General features: G+C 35.5%; 2 protein-coding genes across 4 annotated transcripts; one reads left to right on the top strand and one right to left on the bottom strand.

Moving 5' to 3' along the window:
* The first annotated feature begins 2184 nt into the window (after positions 1 to 2184).
* LOC137744899 (protein WVD2-like 4) lies at positions 2185 to 6699 on the top strand. Its single transcript, XM_068484711.2, has 9 exons — positions 2185 to 2603; positions 3993 to 4243; positions 4345 to 4704; positions 4794 to 4849; positions 5034 to 5111; positions 5229 to 5307; positions 5575 to 5646; positions 5780 to 5887; positions 5980 to 6699. The coding sequence occupies exons 2-9, from the start codon at positions 4004 to 4006 to the stop codon at positions 6433 to 6435; spliced, it is 1449 nt and encodes a 482-aa protein (XP_068340812.2). The 5' UTR covers positions 2185 to 2603; positions 3993 to 4003; the 3' UTR covers positions 6436 to 6699.
* Positions 6700 to 10024: 3325 nt separating this feature from the next.
* Positions 10025 to 12724, bottom strand: LOC137745020 (small ribosomal subunit protein uS7). 3 transcript variants are annotated; one of them, XM_068484871.2, is made up of 5 exons: positions 12596 to 12724; positions 12046 to 12146; positions 10871 to 11142; positions 10421 to 10624; positions 10025 to 10302 (listed from the first exon to the last, which is right to left on the bottom strand). In XM_068484871.2, exons 2-5 carry the CDS (start codon positions 12139 to 12141, stop codon positions 10248 to 10250), a joined length of 627 nt encoding a protein of 208 aa, XP_068340972.1. In that variant the 5' UTR covers positions 12142 to 12146; positions 12596 to 12724; the 3' UTR covers positions 10025 to 10247. The 3 variants fall into 3 exon arrangements, with proteins under 3 accessions (XP_068340972.1, XP_068340973.1, XP_068340971.1); XM_068484872.2 differs by having other exon boundaries at positions 12046 to 12151; positions 12596 to 12699; XM_068484870.2 differs by having other exon boundaries at positions 12046 to 12166; positions 12596 to 12694.
* Positions 12725 to 23257: the final 10533 nt, after the last annotated feature.

The following is a 23257-nucleotide window of genomic DNA, read 5'->3' as shown; positions in this document are numbered from 1 at the left end:
CATTTTGCCCTGCTATGTTTGAATCGTAAAGGTTGAACCGATCATTAAATTCTTAAATTATTACCTAAGTAAAAATTAAGTTTGTAAATTACTTTTCGATAAAGGAAGTCTAACATTTCAAAAGCTGTTAATTTCATCCTTATGAATATACTTAAAGTTATTTTATTTAATTTTTCGTCAATTTAAGTCACACTACACATTTTAGATGGTAATACTATCTTTTTTTTTTTTTTTTTTTTTTTGCTTATAAGCTCTTAACGTTGCATATAAATTGTGAATTTAACGTCTAGTTTACTCTCTAAAGTTAACTTCATACAGTAATTCTTCAAAAGGTAAGTCATGAAACTCATGAAAAACTATCAATCTCTCCCAAAGTGTATCGCATGCATGTCACGTGACTTAAATTGACGAAAAATTGAATAGAATAATTTCAAATCTAATATTAGGAATGTAATTGGCTGATTTTAATTAGTTTAAGAACTGATTTTTTTTCAAAAAAAAAATAAAGTTTACAAATTTAATTTTCACTCGGATAATAATTTAAAAATTAAATCAACAATTCTCTCGGTCATGAATAATATGATGAAACTTAATATTCTTGGATTTGATAGTCACATAACATTCAAAGTGTACGCAACGGAAAAGGATAGTTAATTTGTCTTATTATTTTTTAATTACTTTGAGTGGTGATTTGAGTAATCTCCATCTAATATTTTAATAGATGATAATAAAAAACACTCTTCAGCTTTGATTATTTTTTTTCTTTGATTTGTGTTACATTCTAATTAATTAGTATATATTTTTGTTTGTAATCTAACCATCAAGTAATTTTCTTTGTTTGGTATTGACAAGATATATTCATCAGATTGTCTATCATATCACACCCACAATTAGAAGGAGACAGACAATGAAATAAGAAAACCCCCTAATTGATTGACTAATGCTCTTAATCATCCTATTGGGGTCATGGTGAGATAGTCTGCACAATCATGTAAGGTAGACAACTTGCTTATTCACTTCTTCCATTTTAATTAGGTTTTCAATTAAGCTTTCATTTATGGATAAATTGCATTTTACATCCTTGTGGTTTAGGACAAACTATAAGGGTACCTTTGTAATTTGGTTTCTGTCATTTAGAAATTGACACATTATTATCCGGAAGTTACAAATTGTTACATTATTGATCCTTTAATTCATTGAACAAGTGTCGAAGACGATCTGCACTAACTGAAATTGAACTGACGGCTGTTAGAATGACCAAGTTGAAACTAATCTCGACTAAGAACTAATAATAAAATAATGTTGGTGTTGTAGTGGTTTGCTGCCAAACACTCTATGTAGGAAGTTTAGGGTACGAATTGTCAGAATTCGTACTTCTAAGTTTTGACATATTTTCCATAATTTCGGTCGGTTCGGTTGAATCGAATGTTTAAGGTCTTGGAATCTGCTTGATAAATGTTCGAGCTCGTTTAGTACAGAATTGAATTGAAACTGGTTTATAAATGAAAACTATGTAACGATTCAATAGTCAGAAATCCAAAATTCTCAAAAGTAAGTTCACCAAAAATTTCAATATTTCAGTATAAAACAACCGGGAAACTGTGCACTAGCCAAATACTAGAAGTTCATAATGAGTCCCAATATTCAATAACAACTAAAAATCCTCAAATTATTCAATAGTTTGTCATCGAATATAGTTTCAATAGTAAGCAACATCATCATTATAAGTCGTCATAATTTCTAGCACCACCGTCATTCATGGTAAGGAATATCACAAGAATAGAGAATTTCACTATATTTAATGATGTAGGCAACAATACTACCCTAATCAAGATCCACAATATCCTTCTCTAATAACTTTTTAATTAGTATTTTCTGATATAACATAAATTCCTCTAGCAATGTGTCTTCAAATAACATCTAGCAATGTGCCTTCAAGTAACATCTCACTTGCACATACGTAAATCTTATAACCAATTCAACGGTCGAAAAAACTTGTCATCGTTAGAAAACAATTTTTTCCTCCAAAACATAATCGCATTTCCATAAATGGTAAACGAAGTCCTCAACATTTCGCAGAATCCACAACTCAATTGCCATAATCCCAATAGAGAGGAGAGAAATATCCTAATGTGGATTTTCTAACCTTAACAAGATAAACTCTTGACACCCTCGATCTTCTTCACACAACCTCTTTCCCTCCATCACCATTCAGAATTCAAAAACTTGCTAGTAACTTCCGTAGTGGCAGTTTAGTCATTTTCCCTCACTGTTTTCTATCTCTATCCGCTTCATTGACACGGCCATCTCTCTCTCCCTCCCTCGGATTTCTCGAACCCAACCAGAGCGTGCATCACCAACTCCCTCCATAGCTTTCAAGTTCCAACCATCAGAAGCACTTACCATCACAAAGTGCTTCTAATCCAAAAGCACAATCAATATATTCCTCTGCTCTGTTCTTATCTTCTTCTCTCATAATTCAGCAGTGGAATTTTGCTTCCATTGCTATTTGGTCTCGCTATCAATCACTCTTTCAAGTGCTTATTTAAATCGTTTAGTCCCAAATTCAACAAATCAAGTTCGAAAACTGCCTGATAATCTCTGTAAGTGTTTATTTTCTATGATCTTTAAAGATTATACCTTAAATTCTTAACCTTTGAATTGCTTATGTTGTTGGGTTTCTGCGTTTTCTTTTCTGTTGCTTGCCCTTTTCTGGGTATGTTTTGAGACATTGCATATGTTGATAATTTTCTAGAAAATGTGAGTGCGCAAGAACTAAATCATGAGCCTCAGAGAGTTGTTTTGTTTTGTAATTAATTCTTCAAAAAAACTGTAGTGACAATCTCAGTTGACTAATTATACAATTGGTTTAGTTGGTTAGATTTCTTTTGCCTTTGAAGTAATTCCGAGCCGCGTATTTTCTACGAAAGGCTTGATGGGATTTTGGATTTTGTAAACGTGATGGAGTGTTGAGTGTAAAAGGGTTAGCTTCCATTGCTGTGCAGATGTTTGGTTTTTGAACGAATTTCGCAGAACTGTTGGAATGTTGAGGATTATGTGTTGTGGATCTGGAATGATATACATTATGGTCTCGAATTATCAAGCGTTTCATGACTGAAATGATGGGAACTCTTTCCCAGTAGCATGTTAGGATCATTTCATCATAAAACATTTCGTGGTGTTTTTGGTTTGTAGTTTGTCATGCCACAAATTGTGCTTTAAATTTCTCTTTTTGATGGAGGGATAAATCCAGCCAAATAGAAAATGAATATTTCGAGGGTATCTCCTCGTCTTGTTCTTTGGTACACTGGGAAATATCAGAGTAAACCCTTACCTTTCGAGAACCTGAAATGATAAGTGTTGGTTTGGGAGTGCTTATCTAGAAGTGATTTTGATATTTTAAAAGTTTCATCAAAGGCCCTGAGTGATTCTCGCTTGGGAGTGATTTATTCTCATTGAAAGCACTTTTAAATTTTTGCCAAACACTCTAGAAGTGATTTTGGCACTCCTGAAAATGATAGGAATTGTTATGACATATGAGTTCTTCTGGGGAGGATAGGATAACCATTCATGTTCGTTGCCTGCTTAACTATGTAGAATTCGGGATGTCTTAGTATTGTTATTTCCCACATGTCTTGCTGGTATATACTCAAGGTTCTAAAAGACGCCAAGCGCTAGTCAGGCGGTTGGCAGGGCTAGCGCATAGGCGGATTTAATTAAACTTATTATATGTCGTATAAATAAGTGCTTATTTATACTTAAAAAAATACATAATTGTATTGATACATAAATTGCAAAATAAAATGACATATAAATTATAAAGTATTAGAAAAGTGTATATACTAAATGATATGACTTATTTATACATTTATTACTTCAGTATATAACTTCAGTTATATCATTCATGTTAATCAAAATGGTATTAAAGATAAGATTTCTTGGTGATTTTGTTTCCTCAACTTTGCTGTGTCATTGTTCGATATTATTATTAGTTGTGTCACAAATGGAGTCTGAAAATGGGGTTACATTCGACGATGAGAGTTGTGTTATCGAGGAAAAACATGTAGATGTATCAGTACCGAGTTTGAGCAAAGAGGGAAAGAATGCTGATGGTAATGCAGAAGTTCCTGCCGTGAATGGAATATCTGAACCTGTGACAAAAGATGAAGGCATTAACTCTTCTGAAGTTGCAGTTGCAGCCTCTGCGACTGTTCCACCTGGTAAAAATTCAAAAGCTGCAAAGGTACTGCATGCCAGAATTCCTTGTCATTTGAGCTATTTCTCTTATCAATTTTCATGACACACATGTACCAATGCCCTTTCCTACTTGGGTTTTCTATTCAGAATCCTCATGCTCCGAACAATGATTTTTCAAAGAGCAAACCGGCCAAGGATAAACCTACTGTGAAAGGCGCAACTCCATTCCCTCGTAAGGAGAGGGCATTAGTTTCTCAGAGTCTTTCTTTCCCAGCAAGAGGGTCTCGTGCAGATCCTATGAAGAAGAGTATTGATGTGTACCCGGTGAAAACAGAAGTCAAACATGCTCGAGGAGCAACCAAAGCTGAGGCTCCCATTTTGGTTTCTCGTCTGAATAATCCAACTAGGCGGGCATCCACAGGAGTTCATTCAAAGGATGGGAACACAACTGGAGCTTCCATTAAGAGGACTTCTTTAGCATCAATACCCAGCGTTAGATCCTCTTCAGTAAGACTTTTTCAAGTTTTTACTTCTATATTTTACTCCTCTTATTATCCTTCTTAAATGTAGCTAATGCCTGCTCTTAATTGCATCAGTCCGGCAAGTCTGGTTCTGTGGATACATCCGCCAATAACCCATCTAATGGGATCCGGTAGGTTACAACCGCTATTCGGTACGCGAGTGTACTTTACCTTTATATTTTTTGTTCAAACATTATAGATCGTTGTACTGTTTACTTATGCGTAATTTGTGCATAGGAAAAGATTTCTCCACTGGAAACTTATTCTGCTTAATGATATTGATTAGCCATTTTATGATGCTTTATGTGATAACAGATCAGTTGATCAAAGTTTAAATGCTGTAAAAACAACTCTGCCAATCAAAGAGGATGATGATGCTCACTCCATTGCTTCGTATGCCTCATATCTCTGAGCATTAATTGTTTCACATCTCTTAATCTTTACTGCCAGTATCTAAATTATTTAATTTGTTGTACTGATACCTACATGAATTCTGTGTTATGTCAAAAGGACTACACCTAGCGGGCGGAGGATCAGTGCTTCTGGATTTTCCTTTAGGTTGGAAGAACGTGCTGAAAAACGGAAGGAGGTTGGTAGAACATACCTATAGGTTCTTATGAAGTTTATTGCTATTTTCAAGAGCTTAAAAATTCAGGATGCAAGCCAGAAATCGTTTTATATTCTAAAACATGCCCTGTTATGTGGGTCTCTATCCACTATTTGAGCGCTGCCATAGCAATATGTGGAATTCCACCTATTGGCAGGATGCAGGATCTTCTGCTCAACAATTATTTCTTATATTAACAGTTTTATTTTCAACTCGTATCACTAATGAACCTTATTCGTTGTTCATCAGTTTTTTACGAAGCTGGAAGAAAAGATACAGGCTAAGGAAGAAGAAAAAAATAACTCGCAAGCAAAATCAAAGGTGTGGAGACTAGTTTACAGCCCTCCGACGGTTATACTTTTGTTCTTCATAAATCAACTTGTTTATTTCCAACTTCTGTTTCATAATTCCGTTTCAGCATATTCGTTATATTTTCCATATGCTTATTTTGCAGGAAAGCCAGGAAGCTGAGATCAAGCGACTAAGGAAGAGCCTGACGTTTAAGGCGGCGCCCATGCCAAGTTTCTATAAAGAGCCTCCTCCGAAAGTTGAACTCAAGAAGGTAACTGTTAGACTCTTCTCCCACCTGTGCTTCATGTTGTTTGCTTTTGTATAACAACATTGTATGTGACTCTTCTCTGTCCATCAATTTAGATTCCAACCACACGGCCAAAATCTCCAAAACTTGGACGGAACAAGAGCTCCATTTCTTCGCTAAACAGTTCTTCAGAAGGTGCTGGGGCATCTCTTAGCCCACGTCTGAATCGAGAACTGAATAATTCAAAGAAAGGATTACAGTCTAAAAGCGAAAAGGACGTCATAGATCCAAATAAGCCTATTAAAAAGTCTCAAACTAGGCTTCATTCTCAGGAAAATGCTGCTACTAAAACCGAAGCAAAGCCTGCAAAGTCACCACCAAAGGGTATCAAAGAAACAAAAGACCAGAAAGCGCACACCGGAAAAACTGAAGAAGCTCAGGACCAGTCAGGGCATCAATCCGAATTCAAAGATGAGATAGAGCCTGAAGTGAGTGTTGGCCAGATCAAAGAACCAGTCCTCGGTGCACCTATCCCCGAGATCATGCCTCATGAAGTTTCGGTTGGAGTTTAACGACATTTGTGATGCCGAAGCATTGTGTTCATAGAGTCTTGAAAGGTTTAAGTTGCATATTGTTGTGAATACGGAACCATCATGGGATGCTCGTGAAAGTCGTATATCGATATCTCTAAAGGTCAATGTAGTTTGTTTTTTTATCAGTCATCAAATTACTGTGGAAATTTGAAGACAATGATCTGTGGATTATGAGTCTTTCATGTATAATTGATGATTGCTTTTTCTCCCTACATATTAAAAGGCTAAAGACTATGTTTCAAATTGCAATTGTTGGAACTCTGAACAATTTTTTTTATTACCTGCTGACACTCAGTGACGACACATATTTGACAATTGAATCCAATGGTTAACATTGAGTGATCGAGGACCATTGGATCAAATCCAAAACAGTCAAAAACGTGCGTCGACACTATACTTGCAAGTAATAAGCACTCGAGGTAAATAATTTGAAACCATTTTTTAGGTTATTGTTCTCCCCACTTTCCAAATTTGCATTAAATACCATGTCTAAGAACTAAGGATTACATCTATGCCTTTGACCTTGGAAGCCATTCTTAAGACACTGCAAGTTTCTTGAACCAGTGATAAAAGCTCATCAGGAAATGAACAAGCTCCCTCCTCTATGAAACACAACTAAATTGGCTGGGGATTATTGATTAGGCCTCCCACTGCGTAATCGCTAAGCTACACAATGTGTCACACACTAGGTATCAAACTCAACACAATATTATACGTTCTCATCATACGCACGAGTCGAACCGTAGACTTTTCACTTACAAGATAAGTATTACTACACCGTAGGACTAGTTATGAGCAGTTCGATAAGAAACATTCACCGCAATCAAAATACACACAACATAAAAAGTCTATACACTCGCATTAGCATGTGTGGAGAGGCTAGTTTGAGAATGATGCGATTATTTGTTGACAAAAAGCCAAATATTCTGTGCAACATCCAAACCCAAGCTGAAATATAAAGTGTTGAATCATTGCTCAATAACAAGTAAACAAATTCTACTGTAACCAAAAGCGATTCCGAATCGTCATCCTATCTGCTAAAACCAAAACGTAAGCGTACAGAACTTATTAGAGATCAACCTATCTTCGTTAACATTTGAAGTGCTCCTTTTTTTCTCATCTCCTCTTCCTATCAAAACAAAACCAGAACCATCCAGCAGTTCGGGTCCAATGCACGGATCTTACTTCAAAGCAATCTCTGGAGTTTTTCCTTGTCCAAACGGGTCTTGCAAGAAAATCGGAGTTCGTATTGGGCTCCAAATATGCGCTGGCGCTTTAACCAAAAGAACTTCTTTTGCAATTCATGTGTTTCTGTGTTTATGACCAGAAACTGTTTCTTGACATTCATTTCAAACTGTTCTCTGGACTTTTTATCAACATGAGGTGATCGTAACACAGTGTACAAGACTCTTGATTCTGGCAGTGCAATCTTCCGTGTGTAAGGTGGAAGTCCCCAGTTGATGTTTTCCGTCAATGGGCGACCAAATGATCGAATGGCTATGCATATCTTGGCGGCCATTACTTTAGGTGACAGTCTTTCTCCTTGGACGAGGCCCTTAACAATCACTAAACAATCTTAGTCATTGAAATCACCATGACACAAGGTAGATAACAATTCAAATAAAAAAGAACAAAAATATATATCCAATCTGGAAATTTCATGATGAATGTTGGGATATGAAATGAAAATAAACTCACAAATCAGAGCGTATACATATCTATCACACTCTTCAACAGATCATCCTTTGACAACTATCGAAAACAGTGGTGAAACCAAGAATTTAGCTCGGGACATTGCATGCCAAAAATTAAATCTTTACTAACGGTACTTCATTCAAGGATCAAGGTTGAAAACAATGTCACAAGTCATAACTTTCGACGCATTTTCATACTGTGAACGTTGCATCTCACCTCATTGTCTAACAAGAACCAAGAAAAAATGGTTAACATTTGGTAATACAACAACAACAACAACAAAGCCTTTTCCCACTAAGCGGAGTTGGTTATATGAATCCTAGAGCATTTTCCCACTAAGCGGAATCGGTTATATGAATCCTAGAACGACATTGCGCTTGGTACTGTGTCGCGTTAACATTTGGTAACGGCAGTAACTAAAAATCAAGCAATACCAAATTAACTGTTTTGTAATCCTACTCCCTTTTGAGAAGTGATAAACCGAAAATTTAGATTAAAAAGATGATCTTTATATCACATTTGCTCGAATTTTTCCATATGTTTCTACAAATCAAGTTATAAAAATCAGATAAATAAAATTAGCAAGAAAAATGAAAGGAGAAACAGGATATGAATCACTAAATCAGTCGTACAAAATCCAAAACTTGTGATTTTTAATTTCTTATTTAATTCAAAACCCTAACTGAAATTCAAGCCAAATTCTTATAAACAAAAAAACTTTAACAAAGAATTAAGAACTGAAATTAAAAAAATAAATGTAATGACAAGGATAAGCTATCAGGGCGAGAAGTTGCAGAGATGGGCGAGAGAGATAAACCCTAACCTGGATGTGGGAGCTCCAGACGGCGGTCGACAAGAAAATGGCGCCGGGAGGGAGGGGCTCGTTGAATCGGTGAGCACAAGGGAACGGCGCAGGGTAGAAGAACCCGTTAACCAAACGTAAACTTAGTAATGCTTATTCGACCAAAAGAAAAGCTGATGTGGCTCACATGTGAGCCCCACATGTATAATTTAATAAAGCCACGTGGATTAAGAAAAATGAAACTAAAGTTAAGAATTGGTGTCAAAACTTTTGCTCCAATTTAATTTTGAGATTTGGCTAAAATTCTTGTATGTAATTAATATAATCATTATTTGCATATGAGATTTTTGAGTGTACTGAAAATACGGTCAGGTACATTAAGTGTTATAATATAAGCGGTTGAATTTTTTTTTTCAAGTATCCAACCACATGTATTATGACACTTGACGTATCTGTCCGTGTTTCCAACACACTAAAATTGTTCTCCATCTTGATGGTCATATGGTGCTGTATTGAATACATATTTTCTGATGAGACCTTCAGATGGTGATTACATTAAAGCATTCATGTAATCAATAGTAAGGTTTTTATAACCCATGGCGATCTTTTCAGCGTTGATGGAGTGAAATTGAGCGACATTAGAGCGATTAATCGGTTTTGGTGAACCTCCGGAGGAAGGGTTTATGCGTGGTTTTCTGTGGAGCGATCCACAAACTAGGGCTGGAAGAGGTCCGAGCAGGCGAGCTGTAGGTGTTTCTTTTGGTGGCGATGGGATATAAGTTTGAAGCCTCACATTGTTACTTTCTCGGCAGTGCCACAACCAGACATCAAACCAATGGCATATGCAAATGCAAGTAACTTCTTCTGATTCTTTCAGTGATTTTTCGATGTCCGACGACAACTTTCCGGTTGAGTACAACTTTGTCTCCAGAAGGCTGCTAACGGAGAAGATAAGTGTGCTTCTACCATGGCAACCCTTCTAAAAGAATCAGGTGAGTCTCCAAGTAACGATATCCATGGAGGGTTGCCATTATTGAGTGCAAACGATACATCGAAAGTTCGAAACATGTGTAGAGTGTCTATGAGATTGCATAATTTGAATAAGGGATCAAATCAACCGCATCCAACGGTATAAAATTACAGGATCCAAACTAACAGATGACTGGTTTCGTAACATAAAAGGACAAAGACATGTCTCGCATTCAAGGGTATATCCGAAAAATTCTAAATAATGGGCAAAAAACAAATACGGGTACAAAATTCTCCTCCCTGCATAAATTTTTCTCGCAGCCTCTTAACGGTTAGCCTTGGCAACTCTTTCGATCTCATCCTTCTTCTTGATTGCATAACTGCACGTAGAACACCACCAATCGTCATCGAACAAACAATAAAAAAGGGGAAGAAATGAAATCAGACTGCAAATAACTTTGGAGAAAATAACATGTAATAGGCAAATAAGCGCAGTACCTGTTAGAGGAACCTTTGGCAGCATTAATAAGCTCATCAGCCAAACACTCAGCAATAGTTTTGACGTTCCTGAAAGCAGACTCACGAGCACCAGTTGTGAGGAGATAGATAGCCTGATTTACACGTCTCAAAGGTGAGATATCCACAGCTTGACGCCTAACAACTCCAGCAGATCCAATACGAGTTGCATCTTCACGTGGACCACTGATCAGCAGAAAGAAGACATACAGCATGAGGAAAAAAAAACAAGGATATGCAAATACGGAACTGAAAGAAGAAGAAAGGTCACATCCATCGTAATCCCAAGTTCCCAACAGATGTAAAAATCAACATGTAATCAGGAAAACTATACTAAAGGGCACATAAGCTTCCCCTTAAGCATCAAACAAGGGACAGAGGGCAACATATATTATTACTATGAGAAAGATATTAACATATTGGCGTATGTACCTGTTAACGACAGCATCAACAATAACTTGGATTGGGTTCAGATCAGTTAGCAAATGGATAATTTCCATCGCGTGCCTAATAATCCTGACAGCCATAAGTTTCTTTCCATTGTTTCTCCCGTGCATCATGAGTGAGTTTGTAAGCCTCTCCACAATAGGGCACTGAGCTTTCCTGAATCGTTTGACCGAGTATCTTCCAGCAGTGTGAGGTACATAAGTTGCATGCTTGGAAGGTGCAACTCCAATGTAATCTGCCAGTGAAATGTCACTGACCTAAAAGTGGCAATTCATATTATAATTAGCAGCCGTGAGTATAACAAATTAATCAATATATTCAACATAAAAATGAAATTTATCACAGGATTAGGGTCCGAGGACACATGCTTTTAACACACGTTTTGTCACCCAGTTCTAGGGTCCACTTTGTAATGTATTTCAACCATCCGAACCATATATATGTTAGTACATCATTCATAGATCATTCATTTGAAGAAAATAGACAAATCCAAAACCATTAAGACATACATTTGTAGTGAAGAAAATTGACAAATCGAGATCTACAAAGAAACACTAAATTTAAGCCAATGGTCACCTGGTTATGGATTTGGGTACTTTTTGGTAGAAATGATCTTTGAGGTAAGACATAAAAGATAGACAGTTGGATCGTTTAAATACATTACGGAGTGTTCCCCACAAAAATGTGTCAAATGCGTGTGTCACCGGATCCCTACTTGACACATAATTACCAATTAATCGATAGCAACGATTAATGGTCATGAAGAGAATCAACATATATACGAAATTAACTAAAGTGTACGTACACTTTTACGGCATCAAATACACGTGACAAGAACAAACTTGTACGTACGGCGCATCTAAGAAACAAAAGGAGGCCACAAAGATGTCTAAAATTTCTGAAAAGCAAGACAGGAACCAACAAAGATTTGCACGACAAACACAGATCCTCGAGGGCTAACCAACCATCGGTTCACTCTGAAACATTATCTCATACCACAGAGTATATGTCAACATCAAACCTAATGCACCTCTAAATATATGCCATCAATAATAACAATCCACCTAAACTTATTTTTACCAAACTCAACCACATTTCATCAAATTCATCACAGATTCTGGAAAAACAAAGTACACAATTTAAGCAAAAACGCCAGAAACCTGGACATCGTCGAAGCTCCAGCGGTTGAAGAGCTTGACATCATAGTGCGGCTGCGTTGGTTCCAATGCAGGAGCAGCTACATCAGCAGCGGCCATGGTTTCTGCACTATCGCAATTCAAGCTACAAAAGTTAGAAAACTCAATGCTATAAACCCTAGTTTGATTAAAACACCTTCACCCAGAAATGGGATTACAGAAACCTGACAACTATTTGACAATGCCTGCCTCAAATGTTCCAAATGTTCCAAATGTTGAACTAATTAATTAATTACGGGGGCTTAACCCATATATTTATACAAATCAAGTTATAAAAAAATTAGACAAATAAAATTAGGAAGCAAAATAAAAGGATAAATCACAAACTTTCAATCACATTAAGAACAATATTTGTGATTCTTTAATTTCTAATTTCAATTCAGAAACCCAACTGAAAATTGAAGCTTAATTCTCAATAAAACAATGACATAACGAAGCATTAATAAAAATAAAAATAAAAAAAATTAAGAAAATTAAAAAGTTCATAGTAAGTAGCAGATTCCATGAAACTGACCTGGAGGTTGGAGTTTCAGAGGAGGGTAGGAGAGCTTGGAGGAGACAACAAAGCGGCGCAAGATACAAGTGATCTACTAGGATTTTGGTTTTGGTTTTTTTTTTTTTTTTGGTCAAGTACTAGGGTTTGGGTTTTGGTGTTACTATTTTACCCTTCCCTATTGTATATATTTTCACTTCTTTTAATTAATTCTCGAAATTGTTTTTTCCCATCCAAACTCATGAGAGATTTTTCGATGTACCCAGATAAGTTCCATAACAATACACCACATGTCATGTTGTAAGTGGAAGGATATTGAGAAATATACATTAAAATGAGACATATCAATCATGTCGTCTACTTATATTATAACATGTGCATCTCATTTTACACGTTTATTAAACACCGAAAAAGACTATTTAGCATGAGGTGTTTGGTGCCCTTAAGTATTAAACAGGCATCAGTTAAATTAATCTTGTCCCACTTATTTTATACACCTCATGATGACTAACTTATTCGCTCCAAAATCTTTGTATAATTTAGTCAAATTTACATTAAAAAAAAAAAAAAAAAAAAACTTGTTTTGCTCATGCGCATCATTGGCAAATTGGAAATGAATCTAATCAGAGGACTGGCAATGACAGCATAAGAAAAAACAAAGACTCGATTGGCTATACCAGAGATTCCACCACCACCATTCTCTTCTTCATCTTCTTCTTCAATTTGATTCAATGAAATGACTAAGTTTTTCTCCATTTTGTTTCCTATTGGGTGTGTGGTGGTGGATAATAATTTGTATAGTACGAGTTCACCATCACAGTGCTGTCTCGTGCCAATAACAATAGAAGATGTAGATTATTAGCACGGGTGAGTCGGTGACCCAGCTCCCTCATACTCGGCCATAATTAAGTGTTATCATTCCCCAATTATTATGAATGATGTAATGGGTTTTTTCTTTGCTTGCACTTTTCTGGATTTAGAGGTCTATCCGCCTCGGCCTAGGTCCATTTTGGTTACAGCCCAATGCACTAGAATTTTAAGCCATCTTTGTTTTTGGGCTGTGAAGCCCATTCAAAATTCAATATGAATCTGCAAGGCGTTATTTATTGCGTTATGCTTTATACATACTCGTTTTTATTTCTTACATACCTCTCTCAATTTTTTTCTCAAAAAGTTTACATATCTTCATTTTCAAGAAACGATATAGTATTACATTGTAGGTATAGACACTTGAAAGAAAGGTTATTAGACTTTGAGCTTGCGATAGCTGGCTGGTAAAAAATTTCTAGCTTTGCTCTTGTTGATTAGGTACATTAAAATTCTTAATACAATCACCCATTAACAATTTGACACAATCATTGAATGTCATTACAGCATATCTAATTGTTACTAGGTGATTGTACTAGAACATCCAAGCCAAGTCCCTAATAAAAGTTTCAAACAAATTTAGTTTGCATCTTATGACTTTGTCTTCAAATCAACACATTTACATGCATGCATTTTGTTATTTTTAACAAAATGAAATGTTCCATGTAGTTGCCTATTGGGATCTTAACATTTGCTTTACAAAATCTTGGTATTTATACATGTGTGTGTGTGTAATATATTAAAGGGAACTTTAACGAAAATATCTCGATATTGTTCATTTTAACGAAAAATCACATTTTTACACTAAAAAATCAATCATGGTACTATTCACTTTTCTCTTTATTTTGTCTTTATGGTTAAAACTCAAAGTTTTCAAGCATTTTTCATTAGTTTTTCTTATATTAAATCAATGGCTAAGGAATAAGGCTTTGCTTTGACCCTAATCAAAGGAGCCCTAGCTAAAAGCTGGATGAAACGAGATCTTGATTCCATTTCCCACTGCCCTTGCTGCCGGGTACAGCTTGTCGAATTTTGAGAAAATATCTTGGAATTTTTTCTGACAAAAATAGAAGATATTGTCTAAAAGAGGTAAGAATTGATGGTGGCCTTGTCCCATATTAGAAAGTAAAAACTTGTCAAAGTTTATGAGCATGTGTTAAACTGTAAGTAGCAGGTAAGTAGACTACTTTCTACGGAATAAACCAAAGTGTTTTCTTATCATTAAAGAGAGTTCATATCAGAACGTCAAAAAAAAAAAAAAAAAATCGTTTTATCAAATTGTAATTTGTTCTTTATATATTTACAAGGGAAAAGTTTTCAATAGACTTTTGCAGTACTAATAACATCTATCTATGTTAACATCAACACAACACGGGATTTTAACATTTCAAGTCAAAATTGATAGAACAAAATTTATCAAAAGATACGAAAGAGTAGATGGACTCACCAATTTTATTTTGAAAATTGTAGAGCCTACCTTTTATCATTTATGTATAGAAAAAAATCGTTTGACACACCTTAATGAAAAAGATAAAGAAAATAAAATATAAGAGAGTTGCTCTTTTGTTTTTCTGCTTTTGATTTAGTTTAAAAAAAAAAATTGTTTTAACAATATTTGGTCACATGTTGAATAAAGTTTAAGCTTAAAGTCTGGCTAACATGAAACCCTTAACAACTAGTTTGCGACGTCATAAGAAATGCCAAATGTCAAATAATTTAATGTGTTGGCCTGTATTTGGATTCCATCTGGATTCAAATTATAGGAATCCTAAGAATTCTCACATTTTAACCATTTATCGTGTATCGTGCGGTTAGAAGTCATATGACTTTTTTTTATTTAAAATTAAACACAAATAATACCTGACGAAAATTAATCGCACGATTTACAATGAACTGTTAGAATCCTCACAAAGTGAATCTGAAGAGAATCCTTATCCGGATTGGCCTAATGGTCCTATTATAACTTTAACCAAGTACATCTCTAGCTTTGACTTTTTTTTTTTTGGTAATCAAATATATATAAACTAAATTCCAATGTAAATATGATCTTTCTTTTCATTTTCATTTTTTGGTAAAATGGTCTCTAAATTAATTTTTCAAAGTAGGCCTGAAAATTTCTTAAAACATTTCGTTAACTCAACATGAAATGATACAAAAATAATAGATTTCAAATCAATTCGTCAGCGAGTTAGGTTGTTATCAAGGTCTAGACATTAGACATGAAAATTTATTGCATAACCCTGTAACTTGACATAAAATGACACGATTCATTAATGAATCAGGTCGTTATCGAGTCAATTGTTAAGAATCCGTTAAGATCACGGATTTGATACAAAACGACCCGTTATAATAACAAATATAACATAAGAATGATACGAACAAGATAAACACAACCCGTTTTCTAGGTTTATCCCAAAGAAATTAAAACAAAAATTTGTTCCTAGCTTTGACTGTTGCTAAAGGGTCCTACTACCTAATTTGGAAAGGTGACCGGCTGGTAGCAGCTGCCACTGATCAATCAATCATGCTAAAAAGGTTGAATTTATCGGTGCAAAACCGCATTTTGTTGCTCTGAAATTTGGGTTTCTTGTCTTTACATTTTAGGTAGACTTTAGCTTTAAACCATTTTGTGCTCTTTCTTCTTCTTCGTGGGCACGAGTTGAAGGGCATCATACTTTGCTTTCTACTTGCCCTTGAGTAAAGACTAAACCACTTTAAATGTGACATGTGCTGTTAAATACATGTGTTGCAACAGTGTGAACGACGAAGTTGTGTTTTTGCGTTAATATTTACAAATTGAAAAACAAAATCAATTTTTTCAATTGGGTATTTCGTCGAACATTTGGTATGTCTGTCATAATCTATCGAATTATAATGCGTTCATGTCGACTGATATCTATATATATCGAGCTCTTCAGAAAGGCCATGCTGAGTTTTGTATAGATATATTGAGTGTTGCCGACACATCTTGTTGAGAATGTCGACGCGTCCTAAGTGCTATTGAGATATGTTGAACATGCATTCTATTGAACACTTGACGAACACAAATAAATATCGTACTAGACATTTGAAGAATATCTGGAATACCTTTACCATTATTTGTTTCTAGCTTCTGAAGGGTCTTGATGAGCATAAATAAATTACGCACGGGTTGCAATATAGTGAAGGTGGAATTTGAGTTTTAAGGTCGGTATTGATAAATAAAACACATACTGTAACACGAATGAATTAAATAATATTAAAATCATGAACATCATTATATATCGGTCAATTTCCATCTTTAGACAATAAAATGTAAAATTACATGTTCCACGTGGGGACAAGAGAGTGATGATTGCACATCTAAAGGATCTAGGTAATATGCTCCTTTTAAAAATCGAGTTTAATATGCTTATGTTTGATTAGAAAGAACAAAAAGAAATCTTATAATATATAATGAGCATGCAAAGCAGGGGTTTTATTTAATTAAACAACTACCATAATCGACCAAAATCTTTTTATTTATTTTTTCTCAATTGATTACACAGTGACAAATAATACCAACTAATCATACCATGCAACACCACCAACTTGTGATGCCTGGATTTAAATCCTGTAGCCCACCACCACCTCAATATTCTAAATTAATGCAAAAGAAATTTAACAAAAAGATCAATTCATTTATTTCTATTATTTGGAAGAAATATTGGCAAAAAAAAAAGACATATAAATAATGGCAAAATGCTATTTGCACTTGTTTTTGTAGCTAAATTTCAAGTACATAATAACTCCTCAAAGAAATTTGAGTGAAGTTTGGAAATATATATACCAACTAATTAATTCGCAGCCTATTTCTTTTATCGAGGTGTCGAATTTGAATCTTCCTCTTGTATCAAAAAGTTCAATCTCATTATGTTGGAAAATAGTAGCTTAAAATTAGTGGTAGCGCATGAAAATTTCCGGGTAAGCAGTCGGTGAACTAGAGCGACCGGTCGGCGTAGTTAGATTCAAAAAGTGGTGCACGTGTCTTAGGTGATCCGACGCCTAAGTTGTCACATCCCGGTCCGGGCTGAGGCCATTTCCCGGGCCCGCTCCACCACCATAGCACGATATTGTCCGCTTTGGGCCCCGACCACGCCCTCACGGTTTTGTTTTTGGGAACTCACGAGCAACTTCCCAGTGGGTCACCTATCATGGGATTGCTCTAGCCCCCTTCTCGCTTAACTTCGGAGTTCCTACGAAACCCGAACCCAGTGAGCTCCCAAAAAGCCTTGTGCTAGGTAGGGATGAGAATATACATATAAGGATCACTCCCCTGGGCGATGTGGGATATCATAATCCACCCCCCTTAGGGGCCCGACGTCCCCGTCGGCACATGCGCGACCAAGGTTAGGCTCTGATACCAAATTGTCACATCCCCGTCCGGGCCGAGACCACTTCCCGGGCCCACTCCACCACCGTAGCACGATATTGTCCGCTTTGGGCCCTGACCACGCCCTCACAGTTTTGTTTTTGGGAACTCACGAGCAACTTCCCAGTGGGTCACCCATCATGGGATTGTTCTAGCCCCCTTCTTGCTTAACTTCAGAGTTCCTACAAAACCCGAAGCCAGTGAGCTTCCAAAAGACCTCGTGCTAGGTAGGGATGAGAATATACATATAAGGATCACTCCCCTAGGCGATGTGGGATATCATATAAGTCACATTGTTAGTTTCATGTTTCAAGTTCGTGTGGGTTTGATTCTTGTTCATAGACAAAATTATACCGTAAAGGATTATGAGTTTATAATTTGTATTAATGCAAATGGTGGATTGCTACGGTGGCGACACATCGGCAGACAGTGCTAAAAGGACACAAGAACTTTGGTTGTTTGATGCGCAAGCAAACAGGTTGAAGTTTTGATTCACAAGCAAAGCGATGGAACAAAAAGGATGTTGTTTATGCAAACATAGTAACCCAAACAAAAGAATCAGAAAAATAAAGATAATAATTAAAGAATGAGTATGTAAATTACAGTTTTGATAACAAATCAGGGGGGAGAGAAATCAAGAGGGATATGGAGATTCTTTTGTTTGGAAGGGATATCCAAAGAAATCCCGCAAGCCAAACGCTCCCTCTGTTTATACATTCATTCATTCATTATTCCATTTCCCACTGCCCTTGCTGGGTACAGCTTGTCGAATTTTGAGAAAATATCTTGGAATTTTTTCTGACAAAAATAGAAGATATTGTCTAAAAGAGGTAAGAATTGATGGTGGCCTTGTCCTATATTAGAAAGTAAAAACTTGTCCTAAGTTTATGTGCATGTGTTAAACTGTAAGTAACAAGTAAGTGAGAATGACTACTTCAACGGATTAAACTAAAGTGTTTTCTTATCATCAAAGGAAGTTCTTATCAAAACGCCAAAAAAAAAAAAAAATTAAAAAATCATCTTATCAAACTGCAATTTGTTCTTGATACTTTTACAAGGGAAAAGTTTTAAATAGACTTTTGCAGTACTAATAACAACTATCTATGTTAACATCAACACAACACAGAGTTTTAACATTTGAGGTCAAAATTGGTAAAACAAAAGTTATCAAGATATATGAAAGAGGGACTCACCCATTTTACTTTGAAAATTGTAGAGCCTACCGTTTACCATTTTTGTCTGTAAAAAAATCGTCTAACATCACCTTAATGAAAAAGATAAAGAAAAGAAAATATAATAGAATAAGGTTTAACAATGTTTGGCCACATGTTTAATAAGGTTTAGGCGTCCATTAGGTCAAAATCTGGCTTACATGAACCCCTTAACGGAAGGGGATCCTCTCCGGATCCCTTTCACCAAATTCTACCAATTAACAAATTCGGATTTTTGAAATTTTATTCAACAGCTAAAAATCGAGGATCTCTTTAAAAGTTATAATAACTTTAGCCGTTGCATCAAATTTCAAGGATCTAGATTTGTTGATTGGTAGAATTTGGTAAAACAAATATGACACAAAATTAATACTAACATGACAAACACGATTCGTTTACCAGATATATCCCAAAGAAATTAAAACAAGAATTTGTTCCTAACTTTGACTAATGCTACAGGGTCCTACTACATAACTTGGAAGGGTGACCGGTCGGTAGCAGCTGCCACTGATCAATCAATGATGCTAGAAAGGTTGAATTTATCGGTGCAGAACCCCATTTTGTTCCTCTGAAATTTGGGTTTCTTATATTTATTCTTTAGGTGGACTTTAGCTTTAAACCAGTTTTTGTTCTTTCTTCTTTCTTCATTGGCGCGAGTTGAAGGGCATCAAACTTTGCTTTCTACAAGCCCATGAGTAAATGACTAAACCACTTTAAATGTGATACGTGATGTTATTAACACACTGTGTTGCAACAGTGTGAACGATGAATTTGTGTTTTTGCATTAATATTTTACAAAATGAAAAACAAAACCTTTTTTTTTTTTTTTTTTCGGTTGGAAATTTCATCGAGTGTTTGGTGTGCATGTTATATGTTATTGAGCTATGATGCGTGCATGTCGGCAGAACAGAACATTTGTCAAGTTCTGCCGAAAAGCCATGTTGAGTTTTGTCGAGATTCATTACCGAGTGTTGTCGACGCATCTTGTCGTAGGATTTCGACGCGTCATTTCGAGTGATGACAATATGTGTTGATCATACATTCCATCAAACAATTGATGAGCACAAATGAATTTTGTACAAGATATTCGAACAGTCCCTGAAAGACCATTACCATTATTTGTTTCTGGCTTCTTGAGGATTTCGAGAGCATCGGGGTCTCTATATGAATTTCTCCTTGTGTGTCAAGTGGTGTAATTAACACACATGTTGCAATAGAGTGAATGCTGAACTTCCGCTTTCAGGTTGGTGTTGATAAATAAAACATGTGATGTAACCAGTGTTTAAAATATCGATATCGGTGGAAATATCGATAGGTAAATTTATGAAAATATCAACGGATATATCATATATCGATATCGATATTAATTGCTTTCAATAGAAATGATGGAAATTTGCTCAAAAACATGGAAATTTAAAATTATTTGTTAGGCAATGTCATATGAAGCCACAACCAGTGTTTGAAATATCCTGGATATACTCGATATTTCCAAAGAAATATCCAAAAATTCAGGGAACGATATGGAAAGAGGGGATGAAGTCTAAAATTCACCCCATATCCACGATATTTCCAGAAATTAGTCAATTTCCTCGATAGTTTCAAGAAATATCTAGTGTTTGCAAACAATTTACAAAAAGTTTGCATGAAATATCCATGAGCCTATGCATTCTTTATTTTATTTTTTTAAATTTCTTTCTTTGTGATATTAGTTTACTTCCATAAAACTCGTGTTGCTTTTATGATGAAAATTTCAATTAAGTTATGTACAATTTATTCTTTCTAGTGAAATGTTTTATTTTATTACTTGTCATTATAAGGAAGTTTTACTTCTCACATCACATACTTATTGTTTACACAGTCTAGAGCCAAAATAATCAAGAAGAATATAGATGTGACATGTGGATTCTAGGATTAAAAGGACAAAACTACCATCGAGGAACACCGGAACTCCTACGCACGAGCACTGGATAACCATTCCTCAATCAAGTCAAAAGTGCCCAAAATAAGTATGTATTTAAAACCTATTTCATCCATCCTCATCAAATATTCTCCACAAGCTAACCCCCAAATCTTTCCTTTAAAATTATATTAATTAGCTAATTAATTGATTTATTATTTAATTAATTTATTAATTAGCTACAAATCATGAATCTCAAAAAATCATCCAAGTGGCCAGTCCATCTCCTCCCGAAGGGGCTGGCCACACCCCTATATAAACACCTTTATTTTCTCCAAAACCTAAGTTTTACACTCTTACTAAATTCTCTAAATTCTCCAAACACTTTTCCCTCAAAATTCTAATTTGGCATCGGAGGTTCTTCAGCCAAAGCCCCCCCCCCCCCACCAATTCATCGTGGGAGGCTCTTGGCCTTGACCAAATGTGTTATTTGTTTTGTAGGTGCAATTTTGTCCAAGAACAAGGAGGAAGAAATTTGCATCCACACACAGTATCTAATTATTAATTCTTGATTCATACGTGTATTATGGTCAATGTTTAAAATATTGATATTGGTGAATTGAATAATATTACGGCAAGGGATCATCTCCAGATCCCTTCCCCTTAATTCATCAAATCACGGGATCCATGCCGTTGAAATTTGATCTAATGGCTACAAACAAGGGTCCACTTTAAAAGTTATAATAACTTTAACTGTTAGATCAATTTTTGACGACATGAATTTTCTGATTTAATGGATTAAGAGGAATGGATCCTTTTAGGATCCCTTTCCGTTACTGTCACTTCCATTTTTTGACAATAAAATGCAAAATTACATGTCCCACGTGGGGACAAGTGAGTGATGATTCCACATCTAAAGGATCTTGATAATATCTTCCTTATAAAAATCGATTTTTATATGCCTAAGTTTGATTAGAAAGAACAAAAAGAAATCTTATGATATATAATGAGCATGCAAAAAAGGGGTTTTATTTAATTAAGCAACTACCATAATTGACCAAAATCTTTTTATTTATTTTTCCCCCAATTGATTACACAGTGACAAATAATACCAACTAATCATACCATGTAAAACAACCAGCTCAACCACCACCTCAAGATTCTAAATTAATGCAAAAGAAATTTGAGGTCTAAATTCATATAACAAAAAGATCAATTCAGTTATTTCTATTATTTGGAAGAAATATTGGCAAAAAAAGACTATAACACAAATAATGGTAAAATGCTATTTGCACTTTAATGTTTTTGTAGCTAAATTTCAAGTACAATATAACTCCTCAAAGAAATTTCAGTGAAGTTTGGACATATACCAACTAATTAATTCGTAGCCTATTTCTTTTATAGGTAATTTAGCCAAAAAATCAACAAAAATTTTACAATTTAATCATATATCAATGACATATTTTTATTTTGGACTTAATCAATGATATATTTTTATTAATTAGAGATAGGTCAATAATCAATGCCACATATGCTTTATGTCATTACCAATGGGGATGGAGGACATGGTGAGAAGAGCAATCGCCAAAGCAGGGAGGGCAAGCGGAAGAGGAGGAAGAAGAAAAGTGGGAGACGACGACTAAGCCCTCTATGAAGTGCCACCATAGAGGTGGGCCCACTATGTACCTGCCTATGCACATCCCAGCTATCACTAGCACTGCCTTCAATATCGACGGACTCGTCGCCATCTCTCTCCCCTCAGCTTCTGAAATCGAATTGGAATTACCAGAATTGGGAGTCGGCGACGTCGATTCTCAAGGGTTCGACTGCTGGTGTTTAGTTGGGACTTGTGGAGGTCAAAGACATGTGCTTTCTCATCCATGAAAGGCTGTGAAATTCTGTAACGTCGAAAGGTCTTTACATCTGTAAAGCACAATGGGATGATGATATTGTAAAGTCAATGTTTGAAGAAAGAATTCATTAAATTAGGAAAACATTTAGATACCAACGATGAAACTTGAGTAGGATTAAAAACCTCTTCTTTTTTTTTTTTTTTTTTTTTGTAGTCAACTTGATGTATCAGAGAGGAAATAGTTTTGCAAATTCTTGGAGCTTGACAATTTTGATTGCTAATTAAGCAATTGAAACTGTTTGGATTTTATTTCTCCCCTTTCACGAAACTGTTTCAGTACACATTCGCATTTTTTCCACCACCATTTACACACTTACAATGCGAAACTAGAAAACATACACTATGGTCAGCAATTCAAAATCAGAAAACATAGACTTCTATGATCAAAAATTGAAAACCAGGAAAC

The sequence above is a fragment of the Pyrus communis genome, chromosome 12 (assembly GCF_041283825.1).
Source record: "Pyrus communis isolate YQ-2024b chromosome 12, ASM4128382v1, whole genome shotgun sequence".
NCBI lineage: Eukaryota > Viridiplantae > Streptophyta > Magnoliopsida > Rosales > Rosaceae > Pyrus > Pyrus communis.
Note: the sequence above shows the minus strand (reverse complement) of the source record. Positions and strands in the feature narration are given on the sequence as shown.

Excerpts from the sequence above, each read along its gene's own strand:
- LOC137744899 (XM_068484711.2), top strand. The coding sequence starts at position 4,004 with ATGGAGTCTGAAAATGGGGTTACATTCGACGATGAGAGTTGTGTTATC. Across the intron at positions 4,705-4,793 it reads CCAGCGTTAGATCCTCTTCA|TCCGGCAAGTCTGGTTCTGT; the intron begins GTAAGACTTTTT and ends TAATTGCATCAG. Across the intron at positions 5,647-5,779 it reads ACTCGCAAGCAAAATCAAAG|GAAAGCCAGGAAGCTGAGAT; the intron begins GTGTGGAGACTA and ends CTTATTTTGCAG.
- LOC137745020 (XM_068484871.2), bottom strand. The coding sequence starts at position 12,141 with ATGGCCGCTGCTGATGTAGCTGCTCCTGCATTGGAACCAACGCAGCCG. Across the intron at positions 10,625-10,870 it reads GTTGATGCTGTCGTTAACAG|TGGTCCACGTGAAGATGCAA; the intron begins GTACATACGCCA and ends TCTGCTGATCAG. Across the intron at positions 10,303-10,420 it reads GCCAAAGGTTCCTCTAACAG|TTATGCAATCAAGAAGAAGG; the intron begins GTACTGCGCTTA and ends TTCTACGTGCAG.